Source organism: Solea solea, chromosome 12 (genome assembly GCF_958295425.1).
Source record: "Solea solea chromosome 12, fSolSol10.1, whole genome shotgun sequence".
NCBI lineage: Eukaryota > Metazoa > Chordata > Actinopteri > Pleuronectiformes > Soleidae > Solea > Solea solea.
Window position 1 is genome coordinate 25,101,997 of NC_081145.1, and position 23,324 is coordinate 25,125,320.

The window sequence follows — 23,324 nt, forward strand, 5'->3', positions numbered from 1 at the left end:
CAAACCGTATCAGGATGGAAAGCAAGACATTGACCCATCAAGGCCTTTGGATGTTCACCAACTGCCTACCTGTCAAACATCAGGGTGGTGTGTCCAGGGCTTTAGGTGAGGAGGCATGGGCATGTGAATGAGTAGTTGTAAGGGGGGTTAACAGCAAGGCCCAGGTCTTACAACATGTGTGCAAAGGTCCACTCTAACCGTTTACAAAAGCCTTCACATTAGCACAGCACAGCACTTTCTAGTCTTTACACAGGTACAACTCAGCACTCAAAGAATAGTACCCTCAGACTTGGGTGTGCTGACATGAGACCCTGTGGTGGAAAAAACCAAAGGCTTAGCTGTCCCTGTTTCATTTTCAACTTTTGTTTCGGTTCAAGAATAAACCCTGAACTTCTGCTTTTTGGCCATTGTGGGGGAAAGAAGTCATTAAAGTGGCCACAATGAGATTTTAATATCTTCATTTCTTAGAAGACTCGATCTGGCCGTGATGGAGTGATAGGATAGAAGGGAAGCTTAAAACCTGGATACTAAATAGACCATTCAGTAAGAATTTGCTAACTTGGCAGTGATATACCATTCAGTGTCTCGATACATTTTCAGCAATTCAAAAATGCTGGATAATAAATCAGCAATTTAAATAACTTGGCAGTGCTGACTCATTGTTCCCCCTACCGAGGCTTTGCACCACTACATCAGTGTAGTGGCTCTGCGTCGGGTTCATGAGCACACATGTTTCGAATGCATCACTTAATGATAGGCGAAACGCAAACACAGACGATTCCTGAGACGATGTCGCAGCGTGATGAAGGAGTTTGACCATCGAGGTTAAAAGAAAAATTATGTTTTCAATGGCTATTTAACATTTATTCAAATTCATAAATGAAGGATTTCACAGCCACTGTCACACTGCAGGTGCCGCTCTCTGACACTGAGAGGCTGAGTACAGACTGTTTTACATCTTTTCACCAAGTCTGACTCTCCACAATCAACATGGCCTATAAAAGTGTTATTTCAGCTTCCATTGTGACTAGTAAGAAATTGAAACTTTGACATTCGGACATCTTAAATTGTCTATTATACATTATCATCATGGGCTCTGAGCGGGCCAGTCCAATTCTCAAACCATGTCTTTATAGTCCTTGCTTTGTGCACTGGGACACAGTCATGTTGGAATAGGAAAAGGGACTTCCTCAAAGTGTTGCCACAAAGTTGGAAGCATACTCGAAAATGTCTTGGTTTGCTGAAGTGTTAAGGTTGTCCTCCATTGGAGATAAGGGGCCTAGAGCCCAAAGACTCATTGAAACATCTGAAATCAACACTTTACAGGTCCCACCAGCTGAAACCACAGATGAATCACAGCTCTATTAAACTTACATTATGCCTGGTCAGAACTAATCGTAGAAGGTGCATTATTCGACAAATTGAAGAATCCTCAACAATAACAGCTGCATCTTTGTGTGTTTAATGGAACCTTACTGAGCAAATAGCAATGTGTGGATTATTGTTTCAGTGCTTTGGCAGTGTTTTCATGTTTTGGCCTGTCAATTGGCATCTTGAACATAATTTGGCCTTTGGGGGGGAAACTGACTCTGGATCCCCACTGTGGCTGGGAAACCAAAAACTAAATCACCATGCAGCTAATTAAGGTTTTCATTTTGGTGATGAACAAAGGAGAAGGCAGTAAAATACTGTACAGAGCATTTTAATTCCATTAACTCAGCCATTTCCAGCTAATGACAGAGGTACAGGAGCTGTGAGGGATGTTTGTGCATCGCGTGATGCTATTAAAAATCAACACAACACAAGTTTACACCACGACAGGTCGCATCATTTGCAGAAAAGGAACAATATCATGCAAACAAATGCTACTGGTCACTCTTTTTCACCCCTGGTGTTTGTTTTTTAGCAACATATTTACGGTTAACTTTACAATATTCTTTTAAATCAAGCTTTCATATCACGATCATCAAAAAACAACACAACACAACATAATACGCTAATAACACTAATATTATCAATATTAAATGAATGATGGTATTGCTTCATAGAGCTTTGTCAACACAGTAAGTACAGAACAGACCTCAGATGGATTAAGCGACATGTTTGGCAGAAATACATTCAATACGTAATGATATGATAATATTTATTTAAAAGGCTGCCGTAGTCAAAGGAGACAGTGATTTCTGCAGTGAATCAGAGCCACAGTGTTTTTATGCTGCACACAATGCATAACGAATGACCTGTCACAGCGGTTTTTACTAACTTAGCAATGAAAGAGGGGAAAAAACAGACAGAGAAACCTTCACATTCATTTGTAGTCACAGCCGCCTTGTGTCAAACCGATTGATCACATATCTATTATCATAAGAGATGCAGTGAGGACAGATTGTTATCCAATCTGCCAAACCACTCCAGGAGGTGGTCGGAGATGTGTTTCCACATCACCCCTAACAACAAGGCAGCCATTCCTGGGTCACTTTGCACCCTGTAATTCAGCCTTTATTTTGTAATTTATATGAGCTACGCTATTGGCGCAGCAGGGTTATTATTTTTGACCTTGCCCTTTCTTTTATTTTGTATTATTTTTTCTTACATTGCCTATTTTTGTATGTGTTGTGTGGTTTGGAAAAAATAATAAATAAGGCTTTGGTTGGGCGGTCCAAAATCATGGAAGTCCATGAACAAATAGCTGTGCAAACCTTTCATTATGAGTTAAAGAGTTGTTGTTGTTGTTGTTTTTTAAAGCATGTAGCATGTGGTAATAATTTCTGTCTGGTCTTCACATCGTTAAAGGGCTTTTTCCTGGGTTAAGACCTGGTTTTAGGGTTAGTTAAAGGGTTGAGGTTAAGCATTAAGTTGTGATGGTTAAAGTTCTGTGTATATGACGAGTAGTGTCACACTAAGCTGACTCTGGTGATTTTGAACATTCTGCAACTGCATCCTTATGCGTTTCTGTCAAAATCTCACAGTGGCATCCAAGGTGGTAAATAATGTGGAGGATAAGCATGGGCATAAAGGTACAGTGTGTAAAATTTGCCAACATTGCAGGGACAAAACCCTCATTTCCCACTTCAAAGTGTGAAGGAGAACAAATATTTATACAATCAGGTGATTGTGCCCTTATAAAAATAGAGAATATATATTTTTCTTCAATTACTTTCCACATGAACATCGTTTGACGTAGATTTTACACAGTGGACCTTTAAAATAGCACTGGGATGCAGCATTAGTGCAACAAAAATAAGCAAATTCATCTGACAAACGGCATAATGTTCTTGCGAATGTGAAGGATTTCAGAGCAAAAACAATGTAGTATTCATTGCTAATAAATAAAATAAATAAATAATTAAAGTTATGTTATTTTGCTCACTGGGATAACTGGCCTTGAGCAGTGTTTCAAGGCGTTTGTGTTATGTCCCTCCTCGATGTCTGCACTGTTGACACCTGGGGCGTTTTGCCTGTGACATGACAGGTGTGTCATGTGCAAAAGGCAAGTGTTGTTTTCTATTTCTGTTGGTGTGTTTGAATTCCGGCAGCATCTCCTAAGACGTTGGTTTAGATGTATGGTAAACAAGCCATAAATGATGGGGTCTAGGCAGGCGTTAAACAGGCCAAAGATGAACAGCATGTGAGTCAGTGAATGGGAAACCGTCTCCTCCATTTTCTCGGGAAACAGCCAGTACCACAGGCCCAGCAGGTAGTACGGCGTCCAGCAGATGATGAATGAGGTCACAATGACGATGCTCATCTTCAGAGTCCTCATCCGAGCTTTGGGGATGTTGTTGTGTGAGCGACGGAGATGAACGTCCCTGGACACAACTGAAGGACAAGAAAACATCTTCATCACACTCAGTTTATCACACTTGATATGTTTGCAGGTTTTGTGGGAAAAAAAACACGAGACTCACGGTTGTTTCGAGCCATACGGCTCGATATCTCGATAAGGATGCGAGTGTAGCAGAAGATCATGATCACCAGAGGCAGGAGGAAGAGGCACACAAAGGTGAACATGTTGTAGAGGGTCTCCTGCCAGTGCTGCACAAAACTGCCATAGGTGGTGCACTGGGTGAAGTTCTCTGGGACTGTGATGGTCACATTGTGAAATAGGAACATCTGTATGAAGAAAGAAGCATAGTTTCTGCTTAGGCCTGGTGTTAAGTTTGAGTAGGAGACCAAAACCTGATCCTAATGAGGCAGAACCTCATTTCGAGTTAGGTTTAGGGCTAAGATTTTAATTGCAGTTAGGTTAAAACTAGGGTTAGGCATTAACAGGTTATGATTAAGGTTAATGCTTTGGTTAGGCTGTCCTAATTAATGGATTTTAATGTGAGTCCTTCAAATCTGTGTCTCTCAATGTGTGTGAGCATGAGACAGAGGAGCTTAATAGAGCAATGCTCTACTCACACTTTAACCAGGAGAGAAAAACAGGTAGTAAATAGTAGTAAAAATAGTAAAACAGGTCTGCACAACAGTTGCCCTCAGAGAAAACTTCATTAGCGTCATCTCGAGTTGGATGTCCATGTCCGTGCACCCGTTATTAACCATAAGATATTTTTTTATTGTAATGGTGGCTACAAATACATGTATGGGCACTGACTAGTATGGAAAAAAAATATTAATAGCATACTAACCTATACACAACTAGGACTTAATTTTTTTCCCATTGTTTTACATTTAATGAAGTATCTCTTAACAAAACACATGAAAAATGTGCAAAAATGCAAGTTTCCCATGTACACCTGTGGATTACAACATACAGATCCCAGTTGATCTACAAAGGCACAAAACAAACTTGTATTTAGCCTGATTTGTATGTGACTGGATCACTGAGGACGGATGTTAAAACCAGGTCTGACAGAAGGAGTTAGGGCTGTAGTCAGGACCACACCAACCAAGGCCAAGTCAAGTCCCAGACCACAGTGTCCTAAGACAAGACCAACATCAAGACCAAGATCAAAACTGAGAAACGACCAACGACCAAAGACCAGCAGTAAACTTTTATATCACATACCATGTGTTTTATTTAATAAAAAGGTAATAGCAGTGAACTGAAACAGCAAACTTGCCTCAAAATTGAAGAATTACATAAAGTATAAATCTCATGTCAAGGTAGTATTTGACCTGACACTCTGTTTTTGCATTTCAAATCAGCAAAAATAAATTCATTTCCTGTCTGCTTATACTCGCGTAAGGCAGCCTAGTTGATTTCATACATTTACATACATTGTTCACAGTAATGGAGGAGCATTAATCAGTCCCCACACTCATCTGTCACGGCTCTGGGTCTTGGGAAAGGTACCAAATAAATGGCTTGTGGTTTTGAAGTGGGGGGGGGGTATACTTGGCAACAATTCCTCTTCCAGACAAAGGCACAACAGAGAATACAGATGCAGAAAGGATAACAAAAGACAAGGAAAATACCCAAAAATAATAAGGGAAATGCAGACAAAGGAAACAAAGTTAATCTGACAAGGACTTGTGGGTGAGTAATGACACAGGTTGACCTGGTGAAAACAGCAGGGACCGGGGATTGGGCAGGGTCAGGCAAATGTTGGGAAAATTTAACAAAAACCAGGACGTGGAATGTGGAAACTAAGATATGTGAACAAAACAAAGCAGAAACTCATTAATTCATTCATCTTCTACCACTTTATCCTCCACACAAGGGTTGCCGGGAGCACTGGTGCCAATCCCAGCTGACACAGGGTGAAAGGTGGGTCACACTCTGGACGGGTCACCAGTCCATCACAGACACACATATAGAGACACACAATTCATACAGAGTGTCCAATTGACCTAATCCCCACATCTGCATGTGTTTGGACAGTGGGAGGAAACTGGAGAACCTGGAGAAAAACCGAGTCCTGACAAACTTTTTCTTAGTGTAAAGGGACAGCAGCGGTTATCAGTGACATAACAGTCACGCACATTCGCATTACTAATGTTACTGGTTGCATTTCAAGATAGATTCCTAAGTCCTCTACGTCTGAGACCTTCAAAAACAGGTCTTAAAATCAAGTCTTGAGGACAACATCATTAGAATGTGTGAAGCCATTGTTCCTCCATGCTTCAGCTGTGGATTAGTCAAATCTGCCACTGTGATACATGTGTTAATCCCCTCTTGCGTTTTTCTTGGAGGAGGCGAGAAGAAAGGGAGGCTTTGAGAGAAAGTGCAGGTGCAGAGATTTGAATCTGATTACTGACTCATCAGCTGATCTGATGGCAGAGTGAGATGAATGGCTGAGGTATTGCGGGAACATCTGCTCTGGAATGTATATCACAATTGTGAGATTGTGACTGTAGATGTGGCAAAACCACATTCCAATCTATCTAGTCTGTCACACGCTTTCTACAGTTCCTCCTGCATCAAAGGAGATTTTGTTATCTGCGTTTTTTCCACCACGCCTAGATTCTCTAATTTCACTCCTGCACATGGACATTTTATTTAATAGTCCCAAACAACCAACCTGAGCCAGTCAGAACAAATCTATTTTAGATCTTTGATCTTGTGGAATTGTTGGCTTTAGTTTGACAGGGTTCACTCTCAACCTTTTTTTCATGGTTAAAATTCCAGGCATAGTCAAAAAAACTCTGTTGACTGTCTCAATAGTCTCCGTGGGAACAAATGTGTAGTCACCTTTGTAAAGAGGAGTTAATGGACTGCAACCCTTCTAGACTATAGTATCTAGTATATATATATATATATATATATAGTTACAATTGTGACATTTGAACAATGTCAATTCAGTTGCCACATACAGTATGTGTCTTATTGTATTATTACTGTGATAAACAAAAACATAGCACCGGCTTTTCTCTGCCGCTGGTAAGACTATGTCTGAGCTCACTTCCTGTTGACTAATGGTAGAACATAAGACAACTAATTTCATGTTTTCCTGTTTCATGTAGTGCCACTCCACTGTTTCTGGTTCAACCACTGCCACGTTCTACGAATGTCGCTCGCAAGACCTTTAGAAATGAGAGCAAGTCTGGTGGCCCTTTTCTCTACGGAGCTCCCCAAACAGTTTCAGAGTAGATTAAAAAAGTCACAGCTGAAGCTCCCCTCCTCCCCTTCCCCTCTCCTGTCCGTGTGCATTTGTTTTCAAAGGAGCTGGCGAACACAAGTCGTGGTCGGCATCTATTTTGCATCTCTCTGTGTTGATTACTCTTCTGTGCCTTGATCTTATAGCCAGCACCTGGCGTGTAGAGATGGGTTTTACAGCTCTTTGAGGGAGCCAGATCTTAGGGAGCTGTTTCTTTCAAAGAGCCGTTAAAAAGACTTGTTCCTTCTTTATTTTTTTTTTTTTTAATAAGCCAACCTGTGAATAACTCATTTCATCCAGGAAATGTGTGTAAATAAAACTACCTTTACTTGTGTTATTCATGCCATCAACACCTTGTGTGGCACTTTTTGATACAATAAAAATCTCAGCAAATGGAACATCTTGCAACTGCCTGTTTTTCACAAGACTACAAGGACCTCCTGATTCGTGCAGTGGCGACAGCCCCCAATCTCCGCTGCAACAAGACATTTAACCATCACAACGACTCCGAAGCTGTTAACCCTTCGTGCTCACGTGGCACGGATGGACATCCTGGGGTTGTCCATATAAGGTCGTCTCCCGGCTTTACAAAAAGCATTTTTTTCATCGACTTCACTATAAGACTAAAGTGAAGTCTTATAGCCTCTGTATATACGTTTTAATACGGTAATGGAAAAAGCAGCCTAAATGCTCTGTGTTCTAAGGGTTAATTTATCGTAAAAATCCACAAAATTGGTGATAACGAGCTTTCACACTTGGGATACATTAGTACAAAATTTGCTGGATGTCAAACATTAACAATTATTATAAACACAATCATGTAAAACCCCGTTGAGTTGTACATCAACAAAATTGACAAAAGCAAGTTTTTAGATTAATTTGAAAAACATTTTCTCTCGAGGAGAGAGGAAATAAGAAGAGAGGCATTTGAAACAGATCTAGTGAAGGTGCTGACCTATGAGAATTAAAGAAAAATGAAAAGGGCGGTTTTGAAGAGAGATCTCTCTGTAAAGTTTCCAGTACCTCCAGCCTGCCCTCAGGAGGTTTCAAGGTTGAACTCCTGAATAAATGAGATATTGTGATAATAATGAACCAGAACCGCATGCAAAAAACCCTTCAGGCTTGTTCCTGCTTTTATTCATTTTCATTCATTTAACTTCTCTTCATGAAACGTTATATCCAGGGTGGGGAGAGTCTTTGTACATAAGTGGGAATCTCAGTTAGTTAGAAATGCAGTAATTACGCTGGCACTGCACCTTTTTTTATTATACTTATGTGAATTTTAAATGATCAATGGGATCATCCTTTTTGTGTCACCTTTTTTTTTTAAACTTGACCAAGATTGTGAATTTTACATGAGAAGCACTGACCTTTATACATATATGATATATATATGAATGAATATATATATATATATATATACATATATATATGATAGTATACGCACAGTAGAAGTGTTTGGAAAACACTGTCAGTACAGATCAAATAAAGCGTCACTCAATCCATACAACACTGATGCTGCTGTCATACTCCCACAAACCCACTGGAGCTTTGACACGCACAAGATAGCCAATGAGCAGCAGCAGCAACAGCAGCAGCGTCAACATCATTTGACAGCGGCTCCATGTCGGGATGTGTTGCTATATCAACCGTAACCTATATGCCGCATGACTGTGATGGTGGGAGTTGTAGAGGAAAACTTCTTGTTTGTGTTGGAGCTCCCACAGTCGTACAGTTTGTTACACGCAATCATTTAAAGTCCGACCTTTTCGGTTTCAGTTCATTGTACGACAATGGAAAACTCAGTCAACCACAACATAACAGCCGTCAGTATCTTGGATAATGTTGTTGGCTCGAACATGACCCTTTTGTTAATGATAATGGCTGCCCCTTTAGATCCATTAGAAAACTTTGAATGAAACAAATGGCTCATCCACGTTCTCTTGATACGGAGAGTATCTGATGTTTTAAGATGCGTCGATATTGTAGAAACACAATATCTCCTTTGAGATTTTGCAAGCGTGTCAAGACCTTACCAATTTTCAATGAGCTGTTCATGCCCTTGGTATTCCAAGAGATCAAACGTACCCCGTTACCTGTTTTCTTAGTAGCCTTAGTCATCAACTTTGCAAGGGGTTGATGACTAAGGTTATCGTTATTCCCTTAATAATGATAACTGACCCCATAGGTCTTAAGAGAACAATCAAATCAACATATAAACAATATGCATATCTTGAATCAAGTTTGAAATGTTAATAAAATTTAACAAAGACCAACATGTACATATATGTTATTGAGGCACATGTGTCTCAATAACCTCCTTCAGTGTATTAGTAATATTATAAGTATTATCTTGAAAAGCACTATCCATGTATGGTAAATTAGCACCCATCTTGACGTATTACTGGCTGAATACCACTTAATTACACTGATTAACAAGACACATGGGTGGCAGTAAGATTTGACCTAAGACCAAACCTTGGTGGATAAATGAACATTTTCTCTTTACTCTAAACAGTTCTCTTTAAATAAAGAGTGGAACTAAGTGTAGAGAAATAAATGAACATCAGCTAACTCAGGTTACTGAGTAGATTACATTCGGACTACCAGCTGCCCTCATCAGTCAGGCATCCTTTGTGCGAGTGGATGTTATGAAGTCCTTGGCCTCTGCCACCAAGATCAGTCTCCTGCTACCGCCTTGGTTACTATGACGAGCCTGGCAGGGTAGCGCAGTGTTGGTTTGAAGCCCAGGTTGTATTGCTCCGACATCACGTCTCAGTATTTCTGGCGTTGTTCCATTACCTCCGGAGCGTAATCCTCGTAAACCTTGGAGATGGGGGAGCCTCGATATTGCAGCTTGCCTCTCCTGGCGCGGGCCTCACAGATGATTTTCTCCTTCACCTGTGCAGCCTGATGATAACGGGTCTCGGTCTCTGTCCTGGCTTCGGCTTGTCGGAAAGCATCCGGTGGGCTCAGTCGCACTCTGGTGGTGACTCCAGGAAACCCTCGCCAAAAACCTCTGTAAGCAATTCCGCAAAAAAGGTGGAGGGACACGGCCCCTCAACGGATTCAGGGATGCCGACCACTCCGCTCACTGTAGCCAGCAGCTTAGCACTGCTCTCAGTTAGCGTAGCACATGTTGTCTCCAATGATAACAAACATTCATCTTGCAAGTTGGGTTTTCCTCTACCGAGGTTATTTTCTGAGCATGGGTGGACACTGGCGTGAACGTGGTCAAGTTTTGCTTCGGGGGGCTTAACATGGTTTAGCCTGCCGTCACCTCCGCTGGGGGGATCGGGCTTGGTACTCTGCTCTCTCGTACTTTTCCTGGTTGAATGCGATGTCATTTTTCGATGCTGTATCTCTTAGACAAAAATAATGTCACTGCGCATTGACTTGTTGGGGTACCAAAAGAATAGTTGCGGGAACGGGACTCACACGCGTGTCTACTCCATCTTACCAAACCGGAAGTCCAGAAAAGCAGGAGTTTTAAGACCATACAGGTCTTTACAAAACTCAAGCTGCCTGATGATGTGCACCTGCTGAGGCTTTAGAGTATATGTTTCATGTGCATCACACATGTATGACACACTCACACACAGCTATTTACAGTCATTTACAGATCTTGAGTCCAAAAAAACATCTAATCAGATGTGATGCTGTGCTGCAAATGCAGCTCAAGCAGCTTCACGCTGGCTGAAAGAGGCACATAAGTGATGCCTGCGACGCTCACTTTCTGCACCTGCCACACAGGAACACGCCGTCTGTAATTAAACTTTTGTCCATTAAATTGTCAGAAACATAATTGTGCGTCGATGTGTTTCGCCCGCCGAGCGAGGAGGTCAATAACAGTGCTGTGGTCAAAGGAATCGTCAAGAAACAGTGACGCATTGTGAGATAGAAAGTTTAATGGATGTCAACAATGGAGGCATCAACCAGTGAAGGAGCCACTTATTAGTCTGTGTAACATTTGAGATTTTAGTAATAACTGCAAAGTGTCAACTTATATGGATCAGTTAACTCTTATTTTAAGTTATAAGAGAGTTAGCAGAGTATGCCACACTTCTTTAAGGGGAACCCACTTTTTAAAGACAACAACACGCTTTTGACACCAAATAATTTGTGACAAAAATTAAAAATATCATTTTCGTGATATCGTCTTGAATAAGTGAACCAGCTATTTCTTAAAGATAAACTCATCACAACTTAATTTTTAGCATTTTAATTCAACTTTTAATTTTCATTTTAAGTAAAATCATGTTTGTATTTTACTTCATGTAAAGGATTTTTTCGGTTGTTCATTTTTGATAAATAAACCCAGCATAGCCACATATCCAAAAAATAGTAATTTCTTCCATGGATTGACATCATAATTAAATTGCCTTATTAAAAAGAATGGATTTATGTCATGGACATTTTGTTTGTTCAGGTTCTTGAATGCAGTCTAATTAAACGTTGCGTTAATGGAAACATATCCAGCGACTCTCACAGTAGAGATAACATTACGTCGAGTTCTCATGAAACTGTGTGAAACATTTGCACGTGTATTAAAATTGTTTTTTTCCTTCCTTTCACTCTCCATTATCAAAGTTCATCCTCACGGCAAAGGTTCACGAGCATGAACTAAGTCTGTGCACATTCAGGATGAGGTGGAAAATGCAAGTTGCTGTGATGCCGTGAGCCGGTTGCTATGGGTTACAGATGGGAACACAGTACTGTGGGCAGAGAGGGGTTCACACTCTCAGACGACAATATGAGCAACTGTTATATATGAGCAGTAATGTTTTCAAATCTTTCTGGTGTTTCCAAGCTTTCTGTTGCCGGCGTTTCAACAAACCACGTCTGATAACCTGACTTTATCAAATCCTGAGGGAAATATTGCTCTCTGTCACTGCCACAGACTCTGGATCAGCCGTCAAGCAGAACAGTTGTGAAAATTGAAAATAGCAGCGTAAAAAAAAAAACTCAATCAGCGAATTGCAAAGGCTCCAAAACTGTGCCTTAAGTGAATGATTAAACAGCAAATTTTGTGGGGTTTTTTTTAATGATGTGTAACGTGATACTTTTCCATAATTCTTTAAATCCAATAAAACAGAGAATATTGAACAGATATTGACTTAAAATAATCATATCCCAAATCAATCTGTGAGAAAAATCCCAAATTCCAACACTCATTTACAAGGTACTCGTAATGTCTCTCTGGACATTTTGTTTACCATAGAAGGACCATAAAATTATCCTGTGTGTTAAGTGCTTTTGCCCATTTTTCCAGAATAATATCTGGCAGTTATTTACATTTTACTGCAGTCTATTAACAATTTAAAATGAAGAAAAACAAACGTGTACTGTAGTTGTACATGAGCACCAGATTGTGCATGTTAAATTTGAAATTTAATCAGTATAAAACTTACTTAAAATAACATTTGTTGGAGTTTGTCCAAAAACGGGGCCTAAAAAATGTGCAGGCATTTTTCCAACTCTCTCCTCTCTGGTGTCTAAGACACTGAAATTACCGTAATAAAAAATTGCACAAACGCGTCATCTGTGATACGCTCGGTGTTAAAGGATTAAATATGTTTTTCCATTTTTGTTTCTTCTTTGCTAAAAAAACTGTGCTGGATAGGGCAGTTAAAAAATGTACCTTATTATTTGATCAATTTCGATATAAAAGTGTTGTTTGTTATTGTCCTTCTGTGGAGGAGCAAATAACGAACGTGTATTCACATGTGAGAGGGTGTTCAGTGGTTTCTATGCAAAGTTGCTAATCAAGGGTCAGTGGCTCTTGTTATGTCCCTGCTGTGCTACACTCTTTATTATACTGGCACTCAGTAGAATTCTCTTTAGCCAATCAGCCAATCACAGTGTGAAAACTCCTCTGGTGTTAACTACACTTTCCTTGAAAAGACTTGTTGATTTATTTTCTTTGTAGTTTTACTGCTCTGACGCTGCCTTTATACATCACCCGGTACTTTTACATGTGCACTTCAACTGAGCTTAGTCTGACTAAGACAGGCAATTGGACAACTTGTCGAATCTGAGTATATATGCCGTGCACATAGCCGTGTACATCTGACTCCGCCTCTGTAGGTATTTTTGTACTTCCGGGTCAAAGACCAGGGAGAAAATTGTTGCTGCAAGTCCAACTCCAGTCCAACTCCAGTCCGACTAAGCTTATAGATACAGGAGTAATGTTAGGGAGGTGAATGCACTGCTTGGATCCAAATGCACAAGAGGAGGAGGCACGATGAAAGATTCAAGGGTTTCAACTCAATATCACTTCTTCCTTGAAGTTGAAAAAACTTAAAAAAGACAAAACTTGACACTTGTGCTAACTTAACAAAAGGCGAAACAGATGTGGACTCTGACGTGTTCTCTGGAAGCATAAACAACGCACTGGCACATGACAGCGGGACTGGGGACACTATATAGGGAAGAGGGAATCAAGGGCAGGTGCGAGTGATTACTGCAGGATCACCAGGTGAAGTGCATGAGGGAATTAAGGGAGATGTGTCAAGACAACTGAAGAAACCACGCGACAGGAAGACATGAACATTTACCAAAATAAAAGGGGAAGTGAAAATCAAACCCACACCAAAGGTGACATGAACTTAACGTGACTTTAAACCTAAACTAACACAAGAACTGAACTAAGCAAGACAAAAACACGAACAGATCTGGCGCTTCGTGACAAGTAATTGAACTATTAATCAAATTTAGGGTGGCAACTAACGATTATATATATATATATATATATATATATATATATATATACATATATATATTTTTTTCAATTATATATATATATGTATATATATGTGTATATATATATATATATATACATATATATACACATATATATACATATATATAATTGAAAAAAAATTATCAGATTAATCGTTTATTATCGTTAATCGTTTATTATACATATATATAATAAACGATTAATCTGATGATTATTTTTTCAATTAATTGTTTGGACCATAAAATGTTGAAAAATGTTGATCTGTGTTTGTAAAACCTGGAAGTGTTGATGACCTCAAATGTCCTGTTTTGTCAACAAACCAAAATTATTCAGTTTTAATGATTTTAATGAATCATTAATCATTTAATGAAAATGTGTTTTAATTCTTTGAAAAACACTATCAAGTTAATTGTTTTAGCCCTAATCACATTATCCAGGTATGTTAGTCTGATTAAGACAAGCTTAGTCAGACTAACATGTTTACATGAAATTAAGAAAACCAAATGATTGTCTTTTATCATGCATGTAACTGAGTCTCTTTTGGTAAAATACAGATGGTGATGCACATGTAACTAAACCCCTAAACCCCTTGTTTCCAGGTGAACCTCGGTGTTACATTTGAAGTTACACAAGCTTGTCCATAGAATTGTGGCACAGATTAAACCCAACACTTAATGAGCGTCTGCCTGTTGGATCCTCTTCCAGCTAAAGTGTTTTAGGATCTCTGGGACACATTATAATAAAAATGTTAATCTATCACTTGGATCTGGTGACGTTCCCTTTAGCTTTAAAGCTGCAGTAACTAAACCTTTAACTTACATAAGATGTCTTGTTAAGTAACTATAGTTCTGTCTGAAATAATGACCTTTTTAAACCCTACCAACGCTTACATGAGTGGTAAATGACTTACATCGATGCTCCCTCCACTTCTGTACCACCATGTAATTAAGTGTTACATAAATGACTTTTGTGACGTTAAAAACAGAAGAGGTGTTACGGACAGTCTTTACATGAATAGACTGGCTGCTACAGATGTGTCCAGGATGACCCTGTCTCTCCCCTGACCTCAGCTCGGCTCCCTGTCGGCTCCCACAAACACAGGGAAGCATTACAGATGAAGGATGGAAGGATTTCTGCCGCCTGTCAGGCTTCAGATACACAGAAAACAGCAGGAGCCATTAAGACAGTGAACTGTGTGCTTCTCGTCTCCAGCAACATCAACGTCCATGCCCTCAAATCTGTCATCGTGTGTTGATGTGATTTTAACCCTGATTATTTTTTTATTATTTAAAGCAGAACTGTGCAGGATTTTGACCCTATTTTAACAGCTTCAGAGTCTTTGTGACGGTTAAATGCGGTGACGGCCCGTCCATAGAGGGCGCTAGGGCACTGCCCCACCAGTGTCATGTGAAGAAGTCGAAGAAAAAGAAGAAGAAGAAGAAGAAGAAGATAGGAATCATTTATAATAATTTATAAAAACATGGAAAATTTAAATAAATGTGCTACACGTTGTATAGTTTGTGACTACCGTGTGTAATCTGCATTCAAATGTAGTTTAAAAATGTTAACTTGTCTAACTCGTTCACGGCGAATGCCGGGCTAGTTACGTATTTCCGGTTTTCGGGCGCCTGTCTCGTAAACTTGAGACACGCACACAGACACACAGACACTATGTACGTTTACCAGTGCTTAATTACCGGTTTCATCATGGACAAAGAAGCACCAAACACCTTTCTCTCGCTGCAAAAAGCTTTTTGTTGTGTATTTTTATTTTCATTTAAGTGAATCTTTCTCTTATTTTGTATTTTTAACAGTGCATTTGTAACAGGAAACAAGAGTTTAATGCATTTCCATTATCATTTATTAAACCAATGAAATATGTAAACTGGAAAGTTACTGCGTTGTAAAGAAGTAACATCTTGAATCACAAATTCACATATTTAAGACAAAAATAATGTCCGGATGGCGGTGCACTCCACTTCAGAGTCTATTTTATGTTATTTTAATAATCAGAATTTGGACATTTTGTGATGGCAATTCAGAATCATCCACGTCTGAATGCCGATGCACCTAAGAATCGATGGATGGATGTTGATGGCGGTGTCGTCAAAACATCTTCTCCAAAACTGTACTTGCAAAGTTCTGCTTGAATATGAAAGCGATGCAAGCTGTTTCACATCCTTAACTAGAAACAACATACTCTACTTATTTCCAAAGGTTCTCCTCGTTTCCTACCAGTGAATGAAATTGAGTTTTTTCACATATTATACAATTGAGTATGTACAATATGTGCTTTTCATGTGAGAGGTTTGTCATCTCTCTCTCACTCTCTCTCATTCTCTCCCTTATTTCACAGAAACAGAGTCTATGTGCGGTGGAGTCACAGCAGCCGGCTTTTGTGCAGCGCTGCAGGCACTCAAAATAATCACTGCCACACACCTCTGGGCAAGAAGATTATTGACACAATGATCTCAAAAAAATAATCATTTTTATGATGTTGCCGTGACGTAAGTGACATTCTTATTACAGAGTTGTTACAGGGCCCGAGTCACTTGTGTGTGAATGTGAATTAGAAGTGGCTTTATTCTGTCCGTGCATGTTCATAGAACATAGAACAAATAAACTTGGATTTGTATATTAACAGACTGTGTTTGTGCCGCTGCACAATTTTCATGTTTGTTATGTATATTTCCTCTGTGTGTGTGTGTGTGTGTGTCGCAGCCTGTGATCGCAGAGGCTGTCGATCTGTCCAGGTGTGCAGACTGCGATATGCCCAGGGATGATCTCGTCTTTTTATCCCTGGTTCTGTTTAATTATTTTTATCACCTGTTGGAGGAAATTCTGCCACGTTAACCTTTCATTGTATGAACGAATCTTTACCTCCAAAGATGAGGAGGAGGAGGAGGAGCAGGAGGATGAGTTTTCCCATTTTGCTGTTTGTCTGATTGTCACATTTCAACATAAATGGGGAACCAAATGAAAAAATAAAAACAGCAAATCCAAAAACAGCACAACAGACGGACAAACAAAGAGACTAAAGACACTAAAGGGGGATAGATTTTTGGCCATTTCTTAAAAATCAACCGTTCTTTATTCTCAGAAATTTGATTTAGTACCAGAATTAGTACCAGACGAACATAATAAGTTATTTTGAGTGTGAGATGTGAGAAAAGTGGATTTTTCCCCATCCGTCTGTTCATCTTCATCTTCTACGACTTTATCCTCCACATGAAGGTCACAGGTCACTGGAGCCACATAACAGCCAATCCCAGCGGACACAGGGGGGGGTGCATCCTGGACAGGTCACCGGTCCATCACAGAGCCACATGACATTTTACATAGCAACAGAATGAAAGATGGAAGCAGCGGTAGCCTCGCAGTTGACCACTACCAGCCACTGTCCGCCAAGTCTGTGTGATTCTTTGCTTCAAAACAGACTCAGCGTTTCTTTATTTGTGAGTATTTGTGAATCAAAATGTAACTTCACAAAATGCTCTGTGTGCCTCACATTGACGCTGGTCGCAGCAGATCACCTGACGTTTGTGGCCCTAATACTCTGCATAAATAGTATTAGGGCCACACAGCATGAATTCTGAGAAAAAGGTAAAGAATTCTGAGATTAAAGACAAGAATTCTGAGATTAAAGTCAATAATTCTGAGATTAAAGACAAGAATTCTGAGATTAAAGTCAATAATTCTGAGATTAAAGACAAGAATTCTGAGAAAAAAGTCAAGAATTCTGAGAAAAAGGTAAATAATTCTGAGATTAAAGACAAGAATTCTGAGAAAAAAGTAAAGAATTCTGAGATTAAAGTCAATAATTCTGAGAAAAAGGTCAAGAAATCTGAGATTAAAGTCAGAATTATGAGAAAAAAGAAAGAATTCTGACTTTTTTTCTCCAGGTTTTTATTTTATTTTATTTTTTCATGTGGCCCTAATACTCTTCCATACATAGAAAATAAATGAAGTTTGATTTTTTTTCATCTCCTTTTTCTGCCAATCAAAAAACATTTCACCTAAATTTTCCAGACCTTTAAAGTCAAGTCAGCGCTTCGAGTTAGACGTTGACTTTTTGTCACTTCAGTCCACTCGTGTCTCCAACTGAGGCTGAGACAATAATGATAAGGTACCTGTTGCACCTGATTAGCTGCTTGAAAACCATTGATAATGTTTGCAAATCTCCCGTCAGGTTGATAATCCATGGATCACATGCTGCAGCTGAATGGAAATCCAGTCGGGATAATACGAGTGGGCTGCCTCATACTTGGCAAAGGCAATCAATCTCTCACATGGTTCTTCAGCAAACGATGAGTAGTAAGTAACCTTGTGGTTGTATGAGCAAGAGAGCGTCATGTTCTCGCATAAGGTTGTGCTGCTTCCCCACAGAGTGGAAAATAAACCTGGGATTGCAACCGGTGAGTACACCATTTTAGGTTTGTCAATGAACTCAGGGATACAAATAGAAGTGTGGTGAAAAAAAAAGCAATTCACCGCCATCGCCCTTTGCAGCACAACATTTAACAGACATGTATTCCATTTTAAATCAATCTCACTTTCTTTCTTTGATCCCTCTGCTGATGAAAGTGCCAACAAACAGAGATGTGAGAGGTACAAACAGCGGCTTTCACGCTGAGAGAAGCCAAAACATGGGTGCAGTGTGAGTTTTGAAGGAAAAAGATGTGAGTGGCTCAAATGCTCCGTTATTACCCTCCAATCCAAAAAAAAAAGAAACCCCAAGAAGTTAACCCTTAAAAGAATCTCCTCAACCTTCAAACACACTCTGCTGCAGTCTCACGGCATCAAGTAAGACTGAACAAATGTGAAGAACCCTACACATGTATTTCCAACACTAGAGAAGAGGAAATCAAAAGTGGCAACACTATACGATAGGTGTGCCTGAGGTGGTGCTGCATTAAGATTACCAAAGGAAAGGACAAGACAACAATGAACAAGAAAACTCACTCATCTCTTGGTTAATGCAGAACAACTTCTGTTTCCGCCACATAAGAGCAAAACATGGAGCTGCATCAGAAGCTATTGTTCTACACACAAGTAAGTATGGTCGCGTTGTACCCACAATGCCCTGCATTTGGTTGGAATGAAGACCTACGTTTTTAAGGCCAGAGTTTGCATCCTTGGTGTGCATCAGACTGCATCAAACCGACCGGACTTTCAGAGCAAACGAACTAGGGTTTGATTAAAAAGGTCTGGTGTGAATGCACCCCTAAGTATCTTGGGTGAGGGAACAGTGGAGCGTGAGATTGGCCGGAGAATCAGAGCAGTGGGGGCAAAAAAGGGAGCTGAGCCAAAAGGGAAAGCTCAAGATCTACCAGATCTTCGTTCCTATGGTCATGAGCGATAGGTTTGCAACAAGATTGCAGGTATAAGTGGCCAAAATGGGTTTCCTCAGTAGGATAGCCAGGGGTCTCCCTTAGAGATAGGGTTGACTTGAGGTGGTTCGGGCACCTGGTAAGGATGTCACTGGGGCACCTCCTGAGCAGAGGTGGGTAGTAACGTGCTACATTTACTGTGTTACATATACTTGACTAACTTTTTGGATGAATTGTAATTTTAGTAGTTTTACTGCAACATACTTTTACTTTTACTTGAGTATATATTTGAAGAAAGAACTGTACTTTTACGCCGTTCCATTTGGCTAAGTGAAGGAAGTTACCTTATTTTTTAATATCTCTCCCTGTTAGCTGTGGCTGAAAAAATCTTGCCAATCAAATGCAGCCAGTTGAGTCACATGACAAGTGTTGCCATGACTCCGACTCTCACCCAGCTGTTTTAAGTGGATTTAAAACACACCAGCGGCTCGCTGTTTACTGTGTCCGGCCCCAAGGCTCTGGTCTCCAGTTTCTGGTCTACCGTCTCCAGGTTTTGGTCTCCCGTCTCCAGGTTTTGGTCTCCTGTCTCCAGGTTTTGGTCTCCTGTCTCCGGGTTTCTGTTGTACACTCCGGACGCCAGCTGTCAGCTGACCAGCCAACCAATACTTTTACCGTGCCGATGTATCTGAATTGGATAATCCGAACTTGTTGTACTTTAGTTAAACGGTATTTAATTTCCCAAATCATTGATATATTATTGCTTTAGTTCAAAGGTTATTTATTTTATTTTAAAGATCGTTTTTATTGTTTAATTTAAAATATTATTATTTAACATATCTTAATTTGAACATTGCTGTTTGATATTGTATTGTGTCTATTTTGTTACCGTTTGTGTTGCTCTGAATATTTCAAAAATAAATGAGTAGCCTTTTCACTGCATACTTTTTTACTCTTACTCAAGTAATTATTTTCATGAGTACTTTTACTTCTACTTGAGTAATTATTATCTTAAAGTAGCAGTACTTTTTGGAGCAGACCAAGGACCAGGTGGAGAGATTATATCTCCTCACTGACCTGAGGAGCACCTGAGACTCCTCAAGTCAGAGTTGGACGATGTGGCCAGGGAAAGGGAGGTTTTGGCCCCCTGCTGGAGCAGATAATTATTTTGATAATCAATTATTGATTTGAGGGTCTTTCCAAATCGATTAAAACGCGAGTTTTCTGATTTTCCAGCTTCTTAAATGTGAATATTTTCTGGTTTCTTTGCTCCATTTGACAAAGGAATCGTTAAAATCTGACACATTTTTGGTTTGTGGACAAAACCCTGACATTTAATAACATCAACATGTTCAGGTTTGACGGAACATGTTTTGACATTTTATGGAAACAAACATTCTAAAGAGGAAAGACAACATGAGGCGACTGTGAGTATGAATCATTCAGTGAAATGAGAGGCATTGTCTGCTTGTTCATACCATTCATTTCTGCCCCATTCAAAATTTTAATGGCCTAAATGGCAGGTTTAAAAAAAAGAGAACCTGTGGAGAACAAGAGCTGCAAAACATAACACGACCTGAGCAGAAGCACTTGACCCACACCCACACACACACAGAACATTCACCCCCCACCAATGAATAAGACTAATTGTATTTCCACGACCTGGAGCTGATGGAAAAGGCACAACTAATGAAGTTGGACTGACGCTTACAAGCCGCACAGCACAGACGCTGAGTGTGTGTCACAGTGTAGAGGAAGTGGCACTGCTCACTGCTCAGCGGGCAACAATGTTGGGGGTCATCGTTTGATGAACCGTACGTTACATGATGACTGCAGTGCTGATTGTCTGTGTGTGAGAGAGAGAGAGAGTGAGACCGTATATAAAAACTGCCTCAGGGAAGTCAATCGTCAGGAAGAATATATTGAATAACCACCAGTTAGATGTACAACGCAGAATAGAGTGTGAGTTGCATGTATAGGCTAAAAGGAGGTTAAGAGGTTTTAAATCCATCCTTTGCACTTCCTGCTTGTAGAGGAATCAACAGACAGAGAAAGAAGCAGGGCCACTTCTAGCTCTGTGGGGGGCCTATGCAAGATGCTGGGGGGGGGGTACGATGGAGTGATTCCAAACCCTTTAGATGATCCCCAAAGATGCATATATGAGCAAAACAAGCTACAGTCGTGATAACCTCTCGTATTTAAGTTAAACTTCTTAAGTTGAGCCACTCAAGCAACTTACACCAGTAAAAAAAAAGATAATACATGGAAAACAACAACAATCCTCTACACGTCGATAATTAAAATAGATATTGAGTCTTTGTGGTCAGAGCAACACAAATTCTCACAACCCCAAAACAATAATTAAATAATAAGTGAATAAATTAAAAAAAAAAACAATAATAATGAGAAGAAGAAGAAGAATTGTCCACCCGGACCCTATTCAGCTAATAAAAATATTGGAGTTAATAAGTAACATGTAACTTTGGATCCAACAATTTTCTGTTATTATGGCACAAAAACTATTATTGCAGCTATAATGGATTTAACACATAAGATAAAGTCACTTTAATTCTCCTCAGATGAGGTTGAACATGAAGCTTTAGGGCCCCCTGGTGACTGGGGGTCCATATAGCAAGAAATGGCTACGGGAAGAAGTGAATGATGGAAGTGAAGAGAGCAAGGATCAAGTGAAAGTTGCTCACAGTGGAGTGAGAAAGGATAAGGAGATGACCGAAGAGCTAAGAGCAGGAGGCAGATTTAAGATAATTCACTGTCTCATCATCCTCCTCTTCCTCACATATACTTCACACACTGGCATGAGAGATAAGGAGACTCTGTTATTATTATTATTATTATTTAGTTACCCTGGTATAAACAGTAGAAGAGTATTTCTGTACCAGAGGAAGCTGCCGTGCCACTAGTGATACAAGTACCACAGTTTGAGAACCAGAGCAATGTTGTAAAACTTTTTTTGGGAAGCACATTTGACATGAACAGTGTTTTTCATGGAGTTTCTGACCTGAGGCAGAGCCAGGATCACACTCATGGTCCACGCCACGCTCAGCATGATTTTGCTCCTCCTCTTGGCCTCACTGATGCCCAGAGGGTTGAGGATGGCGGACTGTCGGTCCAGGCTGATGACCACGGTCATGAACGCGCACGAGTACATCGCCACCAGCTTCATGAACATCAGCAGGCGGCACGCGACGTCGCCCGCCTGCCACTGCACCGTGATGTTCCACACGGCGTCCACGGGCATCACGATGAAGGTGACCAGCAGGTCCGCCACCGTCAGGTTCATGATGAGGATCCGCACGTGGGACTTGCGCTTGCCGCCGTTGCCGGCCGCCCACAGCACCGCCAGGTTGCAGACGGCGGACACGGCGCACAGACTGAAGGTGATGATGACGCGCACTTTGGCCGCGGTGGAGAAAGTGGGCAGCTGGAGCGTGTCTCCATCCGCGCTCGTGTTGCACGCGGACGCGGTGGCTCCGTGGCAGCTGCCGTTCACTGACGGATCCGTCAGTTTGTGGAACATGATGGAAGGACACGGGTGTCAGAGCGATGCGCAAATTCACGTCCCGCGCGGTCCTACTCTTGGACTGCGTAAAGAATCACATCCATCTCCACGATTTTTTTTTTATCTGTGAAAACAGAAAAAGTGTTTGTCAGTTTTTTATTGCTCCACTTCTGTGCCATAAGAGGCTGATGCTGACGCGCGTAAAACGCACCTAGACGCGCTTAAAATGAAGAGAATCCTTTGCGCACGCACCTTTCATTTAAACTTAAAACTCAAACCGCTTCCAAAAATCAGCACATGCGAGTGAAATGAACTAAGAATATTAATCATATAGAAGTTCACGTGTTCTCATCTCCACAGACACAGGAAAAGAAATGAGAAAATACATCCAGATTTAAAAATAGCTCACCTGTAAATGTGAGCTGAGACCAGATGGAGATGTCACTCAGACTCTCTGCTGCAGTCACTGCTGCTGCAGCTGTTGCTTCTTTCTCCTTCTGACGCGCAAAAGGCAATTTGATTTGATCAATCTTTCTGTAAGAACCGTCACCACCACCATCACCTCCTCCTCCTCCTCCTCCTCTCCTCTTAATGCAAATATCCCTGTTGTAGCAGCAATGAAGGATTATCTTATACCGAAACTAATCCTTAAAAAAAAAAATGAAAGAAACATCCATTCATCACTGCAGCAG

At 40.4% G+C, this 23,324-nt stretch overlaps 1 protein-coding gene across 1 annotated transcript; it reads right to left on the reverse strand.

Annotated features, from left to right (window-relative positions):
• Window positions 1-1,686: 1,686 nt before the first annotated feature.
• On the reverse strand, window positions 1,687-22,659 carry gnrhr4 (gonadotropin releasing hormone receptor 4). The gene is made up of 3 exons (XM_058644501.1): window positions 22,132-22,659; window positions 3,909-4,113; window positions 1,687-3,819 (listed from the first exon to the last, which is right to left on the reverse strand). Exons 1-3 carry the CDS (start codon window positions 22,648-22,650, stop codon window positions 3,353-3,355), a joined length of 1,191 nt encoding a protein of 396 aa, XP_058500484.1. The 5' UTR covers window positions 22,651-22,659; the 3' UTR covers window positions 1,687-3,352.
• Between the last annotated feature and the right edge of the window lie 665 nt (window positions 22,660-23,324).

What these genes read in the sequence shown, in the direction of transcription:
- gnrhr4 (XM_058644501.1), bottom strand. Translation starts at nt 22,650, where the DNA reads ATGTTCCACAAACTGACGGATCCGTCAGTGAACGGCAGCTGCCACGGA. An exon ending in TGATCCTGGCTCTGCCTCAG is followed by an intron (nt 4,114 to 22,131) that starts GTCAGAAACTCC and finishes TTCTTCATACAG; the next exon opens with ATGTTCCTATTTCACAATGT. An exon ending in CCGTATGGCTCGAAACAACC is followed by an intron (nt 3,820 to 3,908) that starts GTGAGTCTCGTG and finishes CTTGTCCTTCAG; the next exon opens with TTGTGTCCAGGGACGTTCAT.